At 36.6% G+C, this 12,768-nt stretch overlaps 1 protein-coding gene across 1 annotated transcript in view; it reads left to right on the forward strand.

The window, feature by feature from the left end:
- Positions 1–7,415: 7,415 nt before the first annotated feature.
- ST18 (ST18 C2H2C-type zinc finger transcription factor) overlaps positions 7,416–12,768 on the forward strand; it is a 50,832-nt gene continuing 45,479 nt past the window's right edge. Inside the window, exons 1-2 of the mRNA XM_009509305.2 lie at positions 7,416–7,606; positions 11,901–12,698. Coding sequence (XP_009507600.2) covers positions 7,432–7,606; positions 11,901–12,698 — 973 coding nt within the window. The 5' untranslated portion in view covers positions 7,416–7,431. The remainder of the gene's footprint in view (positions 7,607–11,900; positions 12,699–12,768) is intronic.

A 12,768-nucleotide genomic window follows, 5' to 3' on the forward strand; every position in this document is an offset into this window, starting at 1 on the left:
CTAAAAGTAACTTACCTGTTAGAAAAGGATCCAAATATACAACTCTAGCCATATAAAGTTCTTGATCTATGAGCTATAGAATGACATTGTGAAGAAGTCATCCCTTTCATTAAAACAGTATTTCAAATAGAGGGTTTATGTGTATTATTTTTATATTATCTGAATATCCTTATGATCCTACAAGCTTCTAAACTGAAAACAAACAAACAAAAAAAAAACCAGAGAAGATAATTTAAATCTGTGCTGTCCTCCTCTAAGTTTCCTTTCCTGTGGGGAGAATCCTGCTAAAATAGTAAACTAGAGTTAAAAAAGGGGAAGAAAAAGAGGTTTAAAAAGAAAAAAAGCCATTTCATGAGACTATTGCAGCCTGAAATTGTTGTCCTTTAGCCTCAGGCATCACAGTGAGCTTGAGGCATGGGTAGATTTACCATAACTGCATGCCTTTTCCTATGTTATTGCTGACTTACCATTGCTCCACTCTTTTTACGTGCTTCTTTTTATTTGCTCAATCATTTCACAGACCAGTTGTTCTTTTTGGTCAGGTGGCCTATAACATTTAGTTTACTGTCTGAAACACCTCCAAGCTCAGTACATAATGACTCGACACCATTACCCATTTCTCCCCAACCTCTTCTTATGGGGGCTAATAAATCCTCTTTCACCAACAAGGTTATGGCAGCTCCTTTGCTTTTCTTATATGTCTTTTTAAAATAAAATATATCTTTTAATATCATGCTCCAGCCAGCTTTCAGTTATGATACCATATTTTCTCCACATTATTATCTGTCCAGTTCTGTTCTTTTTTTTTCCTAGCTAAACCTTTCATTTGTGTATATAGACAGACACTGTAATACCCCCAAGTAACTGAGCTTATTTTGTTCTGTCTTAGTGCTCATAAATATGAATTTCCTTTTATCTTTCTTCCCATCTATACCCCACGTGCATTCCTTTCATCTTGCTTCAGCCCTGGACTGAACTTCTCACAACTCTGGCATTTTAAAAAAAGAGCATTGCCTGCATATGGCTGTAAACTTTTCTATTTGTAGAAAATTCCCTTTAACCCTGGCATGATAGCTACAGTGCACAGGAAAAGCCCCTGTCCCTTTCCCAGATACAACTTGTAAACCAAGTGTAAGGGTTTGTAAGAAAGGGGTGAAATGCATTTTTGTGTTGTGTGTGGTACTAAAAGATGAGAAACAGTCAGATTTTCTTTAATTATAATTAGAGTAAGTCGTACTAGTTCTGAGCTTCTACCACACCCAGTTCACTGGGTCTAAATGACAAGCAATTTTTTTCAACACATTTTATTGGTTTAAGTTCTTCCAATTTTAACACTTAAAAACATTGATGGAAGGAAATTACTTTTACCTGATGAATTGTCTCCAAAATAATTGTTCAGGAATTACCAGCTGGATCTATTTTCCAGATTATTTTTCATCATCTAGGCTGAATCTGTGAAATACAACACACTCCATCATGGAGTCCAAATGTTGTAGATTGTCTAAAAGTTACTATGGCTCAACTTACTTCACAAAATACAATAAAACGTGAATGTCAATAACTTGAGTAGCAATTAGGGCAAATACATGTTTAGCTTATTGTCAGTGATGAGAACCCAACAGTCCTTTCCAGGGCTAGCTTGCAAACTTTTGTCTGTAAAAACTCACATCAGAATTCTGTTAACAAAAGGTAATTTTTAATATTTTCACATAAAGCCATAAATTTTCATTGGCATAAGAATTGGCTTATAAGAATTATTTAACATAATTAGAAAGAAAAGTCCTTTTTTTTCTGCTTTAGCTCAGTCTTAGACCATCAATGAACTGTAGCTCAACCCTTGATTACAATTTTCTCAGTTGCAAACTATTACGCCTTGATGTTCTTCAGCCACTCAGTGTATTGGCACCTATAACTCGTAAAGCCAGCAGCTGCTTCTGGAAATGTGCAATTTCCCCACACCTGACAATTCACAAATCTTTCTCAGTTTTACTTGTTTAAATGGGTAGAATGGTCATTTCATTTAACCCATGCTCCAGCACATTACACTATTCAGGGAGAAATTCATGGACATACAAAACATCTGTAAGCATACTTTCATATCCCACTGAGTAGAAAAATGTTTGGAAATGGGAAATATATTTCAGGATGGAGCATCAGAATACAGTGTTGTAGAAATCCTGAGAACGTATATAGTCCATACAGCAGAGAAGATAGAAGGTATTGCAAAACTTACAGATCTTTCTAAGAATGAGAGTTGAAGGGTACAGAGATGGAGTGAAGTCATCAGAGCCTTCTTTGGAACTGCCTTTCTCGTTGATGAAAAGCATCTCATAAAATATCTTCCTTTAAAAAAAATGATCAAGAAGTCCTTATTTAATATTAATATACAAGTCATTCTCTTTACGTTCTTTAAGAGACTTTGCTTAGTTATGCGTATAGCACCTATATGGATTTTAGAATGGAATGCAGTAAATGGAATTGCTCTTTAATTGTAGTTTTTCCAAGGGCATAAACCTTGTAGATTTTATATTCCTGTATCCATGGTCCAAAGAGATGTAATTTAGTTTCTTCTTTTTAGAAAACATTCTTCTCTATGTATAACATCTATGACTAATCCATGTCTCTTAAAAGTAGCTTCTAGTTTTCTGAATCTAGGATCTGTCTTTGTAAATAGTTAGAATATTTGAACCCTTTCATATTCAGTAAGTAATTTCATGGCATTGGAAACACCACCCTAGTCCTTGCAGACCTTACTGATATTGTGGATTTTCAGTCTTTCCGTGGAGACTCCAGCTTATGGCTATGAGACAGTGTATTAATACCTTCTTTCTGTCTGTTCTCATTTAGACCAACCTGAGCTGAGAACACTATCACTCTCGCTTCCACTGAGCTATAAAATTTACATGCACACTTTGCAAACAATGAGGATTAGTCGAGGAAACGGAACATAAATCTGACTGTCTTAACCTGAAGACAAAGCAAACAATTGAGTCCACCTTCTCTCCCAACCACTGTTGTCCATCTGAAGTTGCTGTAATTAACAGCACTCATTTGGGATTTCAGTTGCAGTGATGAGACTACCAACTGCCAAGGCAATTCAGGTTAAGATTTTGAAATCGTTTGGTCCACAAACTAAAATGTTTCATTAATTATTCTTGCACAAATGAACATGAGGAGTGGGTTCCTTAAATAGTGTTAGACAATAAATGTAAGTGCCTTGATATTCCAAGACATTTATTTTCTCTCTTGAAGCTAAGGACTGTACATGAGATGCAGTGCGTTCTGTTCTTATTATTTTATGTGGCATCCATTGTAGGCATTAGTAAACATCAGTTGTCAGGCTGAACGTAACGTACCCCTAGTTTTACCTACTATGGCAGTTCTTCACTCTTTTATCATGCTTTACCAATCTGCAGGCTGCTGTGAATAAGAAAAAAAATCCCCAGAGGTCTGGAAGTCTTGCCAACAGATTAACAACAAAAAATACTTGCTGGCTACAAACTGTTTAAGGTTTGGGTTAAAGGCTTTACAAACGCATCACTTAGATGAACCAATTACAAAAAAAAAAAGATGAGCGTGACAATTGTTAGCAGTAGAAAAAGCTGTATGTGGTTAGGGCTGCTTAAAACCTCTTTCTTCTGAGGCATTGCTTTGTGGTAGGGAGCCAATGCACTGTTCTGCCTGTATACTACCAGTGTCTGGCCACACCATCCAGGATATATTCTGAGCAGAAATAAGGGGAAGAGAAGGACCCAGGAAATTCCGAAATAAATTATTTATGTGTGAAATACATATGAAAAATTTATCACAGTGGTATTTTTAACACATGCAACCAGATCTTACATGTCTTAGATTTTAATCTCTTGGCTCACACTATGATAACTGACACAAGACTGTTTTTGGTAACTGAGACATTGACTAAAAAAATTACACTAAAAAATCTACTCATTATAGATAGTACTAAAATGATTTATTATTCATAAAATTTAAGTACAGTTAAATTGGGAAAAAAAAACATGTATTGGCTTTGGGCTCATAACAAAAAGAGCTTCTCCTGTTTTATGAGCCTCAGATTACCAAATAACCTTGACAGCTGAATCAGTGTTCCATGACAACAAGCAGGCCATTGATAAATAGCAACAAAACTATTAGACGTTGAATTTATGAGATGAGTAATAGAGAAGCTAAATTATAGGTTTACCATTTGACAAACTACAGCTTGACAAATCTGTTCTAACATACGTGTGTGTATGTGTGCATGTACATAAGCAAAAGAGAGAAGTAGAAACTTTTTAAGACAAAGGCAAATTTGATATGCCATGAATGTTACAAAGGCATAAATATATTCTTTTCATAGTAGTTAAATACCCAGTGTCCATTATCAAATACTTAACAAATCACATGTAAGTACTTGAAAAATCTACCACTTGTGAAGTTGTTTTTCTGATTTTATTTTCATTTTTACTTCTAAGCACTGTAAGGTAGAAAAGAAGGGGAATTGTTGGTAAATGGTAGATCTTTAAACTGGCTTTTATGAACTAATAGATTCCAGTTAAAACTCCAGATTCCAGCAGTTTAAAAAGTCACCAGCAAAAGCAAGAATGTGTTCTGCTGGGGCTGAAAAAAAATCTCTTCCCGGGCTATGAAGAGCAATTTGCACTTCCTAGGAAAGAAGCAACAATTGCATTTTGCATCTTCCTGTAATCAGCGTGGAAGGCATCAGGAATTATTTTAGTTAAAGTTAAATCTCATGTATTCACTTATTTTAAAATTATGGGAACTACAGAGGAAATCTGGGTGAGTGGCAGCTGGTGTACAGAAAAAGATATGATAAGGACAAGCTAATGCATCAGTCTTTTGTAGAGGATAAACTGTCTAGCATGAGCAATGTGCTTCCAGGCAGATTTGTGGGCCTCCTGTGCTGACACTGATGCAGCAGCTTTTGATTTACTGCTGTAAACTGTGGTAGTTACAGTCAAGTGGGATTCTTGTGCTGTAATTTCCCAGAGCAGATCTGTAGGTGGCAAGTGGCAGTAGAACCCCTGCACTGCTCCTGACTGTGGTCTGCTAACATCTGTTTTGGGCTATCTTTCACAGCTGTGGTGAAAAACTAACATGTTTAATAGCTGTTGTGCCAGCCTACAGTGGTGGGCTTATAACGTCATGTTACTAGGAAAAGATTGTACTTAGTGAGCAAGAACACACAACTAATTTACCACCTTACCATGTCTTCCCTTAACTTGACTGGAATATACACAATAGTCAGACAAATTACAGGATTAAAGCTGAAGAGCTTGATGAAGTTCTGTGACCTGTGTTGTACAGGAGGGCATAGCAGAAGATCTAATTGGGTCTTCTGTTCTAAAAATCTATTAATTATGCTTGTGTAAGAAACAGCTGTAGCTTCGTCAAAGGGGAATTAAATACTGGAAATTCATCTTGTCCTAAACACTCTCACAGTAGCTACTGGAGGTAAACCTGAAGCTTGACAAATAAATGAGAAAGATCAAAAGAAAACCTAGTGAAGGTTTTGGTTAATAAAAACAATTGTGTGTGAAGGGTTTTCAAACATTTTTCGTTTATTCAATTTTCCTGAAACAAAATTAATGGTATGAACTGCTGTTCACAAATACGAATTAAGAAAGTCTTGACTGAATTTTTTTAGAAATAAATTATGCATATTTGTCCACACTACATCCATCCTTTATGTCTGTTATGTAGGCATCATTTCCAAGGGGACGCTTATACTATTGCGATTCTGACCTTTAATATGATATTCATGGTATCCTCTATTCATAAAGAGAGAAATAACACAGAATCCATAATATATTCAACTACAGCAGGTGTTTAGCATCCAGTACTCCTGATGCCCATAGCATTTTAGCTTTCAAAAGATCAAGAATATCCACTGTGTTTAAGATGCATATGGTAGAATTTTAACATTCCCCCTAAAATGCAGATCTTTGTATCTCTATGTCCTTCATGTTTGCAATGATGGATTGCCAAAAAGGTGCTTAGCCAAAAATGGGTTTGGTTTTTTTTTTACAAAAAGCTCAAGTTAGTCATATGCTTTCATCCAAAACAATCAGAACCTGAGCCAATTTAGTGCACATAAGATACCTTGGAAGGATTAATTTATGTTGTTGAGCTTGTAATGTGTGTAACCAATAGGAGTTCTCTGCATACATGGATTTTTTGCAAATCTTGCAGCTAAGTCAGTGAGCCAAATGCAAAATCCGACACCTAAGGGTATCGTGTAGATTTGTAATGCACCCTGGGGGTACCTAAGGTCAGGAAACCATTGAGTGGATTACACAGATTCATATATGTAGTTTTTTCATCTCTGACAGATATAATATGAGCGCTATTATTCATACTACATAAATGTCTTAGAATACTATGTGTGAGAGAATAATGAAATTATGCCAAATCGCTTATACAAAAAGTTATTTAAAAAGGTGTTGAAGGTTCAGGCGTCCTTAGTGGGGTGTCATATGATGTAACATCTGTATGCCATACAGATCAGCTACATGGCAGCAAAGGTTTTGTGAAATATCTGTAGAAGCCAATTAATATGCAGACCAATATGTGGATCTTACAGGAGCTGAAAGTAGTACATGAAATCTGCTTAAAATCTTCCTCTTTAAAATACTGCCCTCTCTTCTCATGTCAGTCATCTGGAAGTTAGGCATCTAGTCTGGGCAAGGTCATTCCCAGGGGATGGCTCACCCTGTTTATCAGACAGATCTAGTTTTAAGTGGGATGAATTGCCTTCCAGAGGAGCCTTTTTCCAGAGTCTATATAGAGACATGAAAAGAGCTTAAACTAGGCATTTACGGCTGGAGTTATGACAGATATTGAAAGAGGGACAAGTACCGCAAAATTTTCCGAAGATGCAGTGTGTTTCACGTGGGTTTTATACTGTTGAATTAAAGGTGTGTGATTGGATATCCATACTGATGTGAAGGTAATGGAGCCAAAGGCTCAGGATGTTGTAGTATAACTGGTGGTATATTTTTCACCTTAGCTGTTTCTGTGGATTATCAACTACAATTTCGTTCACCTTTTCCTGGGTATATTTATTTTACTGCAGAACGGGTCTTAGATTAGCATATGCTTATTTAGGACTAAGGATGTTGGGTTACGGGTTTTTTGGCTTTGTCTTCCTCCTCATTACCCTTCCCCTAAACAGATATTGGCAGCAGTGAAAAGAAATGGGACTTGACTGTGCCCTGAACTTCGAGTACAAGAGCTAAAATTAAAACTCCACTAAACACAACTTGCTGAAACAGCAATATTTTGTCAATCCTCACTTTTATACTTAGAATTAAACTGGAGGATGGTGCTAGTTTTTAAATGATTTACCCCTCACTTCTCCCACTTTTTTCTCTTTCTTTGCTGATTGGTCATTGCAGTGCCTACAAATGCTCCATGGCTAAGAAGAGAAAAGCTGAAGAACAGGTATCAGGCGTTCCCGTCAACAAAAGGAAGTCCCTGTTAATGAAACCCCGCCACTACAGCCCCAGTGTGGAATGCAAAGAAGAAAATGAAGACAGGACAGATTTACAGGAAGAGATCAGTGTCCTCGAAAGCAGCTCAACTCCAGGTAGTGATGCAGCGTGGCTCTGCTTGAACCTGAATTCCACAGGAAGAGAGATATGAAACAGTATTTTCAAAACGGATGCAGAATGTGTTTGACTTCTAACAGAGTTGGGATGGTGTATTTCTGTCTAGGTTTAACCATCGTACTTCCAATTATTTTGTACAATAACTCCTCCTGGGGTCTAGTAAATGCTTTGTAGGTCACACAGAGAGAAAACTACTGCAGAAGGTCAGATATGGAGCAGCATCTGCTTCTCCACTAGCTCTGTCAAAGAACAAGGTTAAGCCCACCACTGAGAAAAACACATTTATGAAGAGCAGATTTTCACTGGAATATATAAAGCTCTCAGGAAGAAAAAAAAAAAACCCGCTTAGCAAAACATTGTTGACTTTAACATTTAGCAAAGCAATTTCATGCATGTGACTGCTACGTGTGTTCTGTTTAACACGATTATTAGACTCAGCACTTTTACACTTGTTATTCCAACTCTGCTAAGCCAAACATGACCAACAATTTATAGAAACTTCTACAACATGTATGCTGGCAACTATGGAAGAGGATAGGGAGAGAGAAAGATTTAGCTACAGTGTGTTTATTGCTCTTTCTTTCTAATATGTAGTTATATATATTCAAGATGGACAAGAAATATCAAACTAAACTGGCTGTCACATATTTGTTTAAGGAGTCCTGCACAAATCATTAATCAGGCAAGCGAGAAAATATCAGTGGAATACATCCTCCATTTTTTTGAAGGGAGGAGTCATCAGTAGATAGCAAATGTCAAGATAAAAGCAATGTGTCCTGGCTCTGGGAAATTAGTAATGATAGATAATATGAAAACAAAATGAACTTGCATTCCACTCAGTTGCTGGTTGCCGCGGGAATTTAAAGGTAATTTATTTTCCACTCAGTTTCTTCTTATCAAATATTTTGAAGGACAGAGTGCTAGATAATCTCATCTAGGCTCCCTTTCCCACAAAAGTTGGGACCAGATGATATTTCGAGATGCATTCCAACCTGGGATGTTCTACGATTCTATGATGAAGTGAGATTAGGAATTTATACCTTTATCTACTCTAAATAGAATTTCCTTAAAAACAAAACAAACCCTCCAAATTTTGAACATATGAATACTATAGAATACAGAGAAGAAGGAGGCAGCTGCCTTTCAGTTTAAAGAGCCAAATCCCAGTTCTACCAAAATCAGTGGAAGTATTTGTGTCATTTCTGTGTGGCAAAGATTTCAGCCAGTTGTGCCTTGTAAATCTTCTAGGAGGAGTCCCTTCCAGGGATCTGCATCCCATCAGTGTGAAAGCTGACAAGGGAGCTCCCTCTCAAACAGTACATTAATTAAAAGCTGATACCCAATGTCTCTGTCTTTTGTGTCACATTACTAAAATAAATTAATAAAGAAAAAAGTTCCATGGTTCTCAGTGCCTGTCCAGCCTGCAAGGAGTATTTCTATCTCTTAACACCAGAAAATAGGCTGTTTGAGTATGAATTCCTGTATGGGCCGTGGGGTTTGGTTTTTGTTTGGTTTGGTTGTTGTTTTTTTTTAAGATATATAGATTTTATCTATTTTTTCTTGTATTGATTCAGCCTCATTCCTGGCCATCCAGAGCTGCCCCCAGGGAAGTTTTTTCTTTCTCTTGTGTCTGTCCCCTCCACAGCTTGAAGAACTTCTTGAAGGGAAAGTGCTAAGATGGGCATAAAGGTAGAACTTGTGCTATATACAGATGAACCTAAGTTATTTAACTGGTTCTTTTTTTTTAAAAAGGGCACATGTTGGGCCAGGTCCATTGATATAAATGTAGGCGAACCCTATTTGCACCCATCCCTTCAGTCAAAAGAAAAAAACCACTCAATTTCAAAAATATTTAATACCAGTGAGATTTCTCCCAACCTGCTTGTGTCAGTAATAATACAGTCTGTCCCTTTTGCATTAATTTTGCCATCTACAAAATAAATTTCAGCTAAAGCATGCAGCTGGCCTGGGTAGGTAGGTTATTTGTAGTTTCTTAGTGTAATATTGCTCATTTTATTATGAACTCATGATTCTTGTCTGTTGATCAGTAAATGCTTCGGTTCATGGATTGATGCAACTGTAAACTAAGCTGAGTTTTGATTATTTTTAAAGTAAATTTACAGCCCGTAGAAGTGAAAAGCAAAGACGGGACAGCTGAACCGTTAAGACTGGTTCAACAACAAATTTTTAAACATTGCATTTAAAAATTGCTAATTATTTAAGCAACAAAGATCTGTTATCATGGATTTATATTATTTTTCATCTTTCACACAGAAAAATAACTGAAAAGACCTGTTACTCTTATCAAGTTTTTTTGTTTTGTTTTGTTTTGAAGGGTAGGAGATTTCTTTTAAAACTAGTACTTCTTACTTTTTGAAATGACCCACTGATGGGATTCTGTTATTTTCCAAATGGCAGAAAAGCAAATAATAAAACCCCATTTAACTAAAGTTGGTTATAGAGCCAAATCATCACTCTTACTTGCTGAGATGTGAAAAGACAGCAGACTTCTTTATTCAGAATACTGCAATGTGTGTGGTACTAGACCAGCTGCTAAAAACTTACACTAAGGTTTACAGACATTTTTTTTAAATACAACTTTATGCACACAGTGCACAAGGCCACCTCTCCCTGCATGAGTCCAATTTTCCTAAGAAGAATAAGAATTAATCAATATTTTCTTTTAACATATAACAAACAGTTGAACCAAACAATTATGTAAACTGGAAGTGACCCAAAATGCTAACAGTTTGGCAGCCGTAAAGTGAAATGCATTGTGGTGCACATGTGCATTTTTGTCCCCCTTTTCCCCTCCACAATAATCTGCACTTAATAGGAATATTTTAAACTATGTAGCTAAGCAACAGAGGTAATTGTTGCTTTCTAGAGCTTTTGTTAGGCACTCTAACACAGCCCAAATATGCATAATTAGGTATAATGTCTATAAATCATTATTGTACACATGTGGGTAGTTAAGTGGATTGAGAGAATAGTTCAATGAATTGGACATATTCACTGAAAATGCTTTTTATTTGTTTTCTGTAGTTCATAATACTTTAAAATTATCATAACCCTTTACACTTTCTCTTAATAGCTCGCTGTGTTATTGAGAGAAACTTCATTTGCATTTTAGACTATGCTTAATTTATTATTTAAACCTGGAGTTCTTCTGATTCAGGAAAGGACAGACACATCTTATGAAATAGTCTGTGCTTGTTTATTCATCCTCCTTTCTAGGAAGTAAAATGTTAAATTTTTCAGTTTATGTTGAATAGATCCCAACAAAAGTATGTACCCTATAATCAGCATTATTGAAGGGGCTAGTGTTGTGACTAAATTCTTCCCTTCATCCAAAAATGCTTTTAGTTACTATGGCAATATTTACTTGATCCTGGCAAACCAGTGTTGATTTTAGAGAGGTAATTACCAGAAAGGAAGATGATGGAGATGTATTTTTGAGTGTCCTTGTCAGAGGAAATGTTTATAAAAAATTAAATGAGATACAAAAGGCATATTGTCTTCCACACTGACAACCTCTCCTACATGCAGCCTGTATTACCTGCTGGCTGCTGCTTTTCTTCTGAAGAAAGATGTTTATAAAGACAGGATGCACTTCAGTGGTGTCTTTAACAAGTCCTTTATGAGTCTGTACATAACAACCATTTCTGTTTGCCTGTGCATGACCTGATCTATCACTTAACGTGGCAATTACAATGGTGACCAGGAGCTTGCCCTTTGTGAAGTACTGAGTTTTTTTCCGTCAAGGTCTTTCATGGGACCTGGGGTGACTGGGAAAGTAATTAGGGTCTATTTTGCAAAAATATTTGGGAATCTTAGATGAAAGAAAAGTGAAAATAGATCGGAGGAATTTTAAAATATGTGTGTGTGTGCTTGTGTGTACCTATATATATGCATTTATTATGTAGATTGTGTGTATATGTATATATATGGCACATTAAATTTATATGAACGTATATGAATGTGCATGTGTTCTAATATAATATATGTCTTCACCATCGCTGGAAAATGGCAACATATTTATTTTCTCATATAGCTTTGGAGCTATAGTCTAAAGTAGATATAATCTTAGAAGGGCTTTTCCTGATGCTACAAGCAGTCATTTCAAACACTACCTTGGTGTGGATTCAATCATTTCAGAGTACCTTTGAGTAAAGAAATGGTGATTGGTAAGTAAATATCATCATAACACTTCTACAAGATATAAAAAGCAGCTATTCTTACATATTTTTCTCTTGCTTTTTTCTTACACAGAGGAAAGTACTCCAAAATCATCTGAGGAAACCCCTCATTCAGGTGGGCAAGAAAACTCCAGTCAAAGAAAAGATAACTGCTCCAGCTACCAAGATGCTGTGGCCAAATCTTTGATGAACTTGGGAAAATTAGCAAAAGATGCACCCAGAGAAACAGTGGCAGAAAATCTAAATGATAGCGGCATTCAATCCTTAAAAACAGAAGGTGATGACACTGATGAATGTTACATGATTAACTCAGCTGAAGGAAAGGAAAAGACTGTTATTTCTGACCCAAAATACTGTTCGTCTGAGGAAAATGAAAGTAACTCTGAAATTATGGACAACGAGTGGGACAGCTCCTCAAATTTCTCAGAAGAAACTGGTGTAAAGCCCCATGTAACTCAGAAGTATATTGTAGAGTGTAATCAACCTAGCATCCTCGAAGTCCCAGAAATTAAGAAGGAAGAGGTAGAATTTGGCCCTTGTGAAACACTTTGTGACTCAGAAACAGAGCTAAGAGCACCCCAGGAGTCTCACCCAGATCCTTTTGAGAAGAGGATTCAGAATCCCTTCCCTGAAAGTGAAGAAGACGACAACGAGTGCCTGTCAGAAACCACAGAAGTGTCGGTTGAGCTGGACAAAACAAAAGGGAATTTGAGTTTGCTAGAACAAGCAATCGCTCTGCAGGCAGAGCAAGGGCATGTGTTTCACAGCACCTACAAGGAACTGGATAGGTTTCTTCTGGAGCACCTAGCAGGGGAAAGGAGGCAAACCAAAGTTATTGACATTGGTGGGAGACAGATATTTAGCAACAAACGTAAGGAAGTATTTTTGGCTGTTCTTACTGGCTTAAGCGTTTATCCTGTGACTGATAGAGGATTCTGAGC

This window comes from Phalacrocorax carbo, chromosome 2 (genome assembly GCF_963921805.1).
Source record: "Phalacrocorax carbo chromosome 2, bPhaCar2.1, whole genome shotgun sequence".
Lineage (NCBI taxonomy): Eukaryota > Metazoa > Chordata > Aves > Suliformes > Phalacrocoracidae > Phalacrocorax > Phalacrocorax carbo.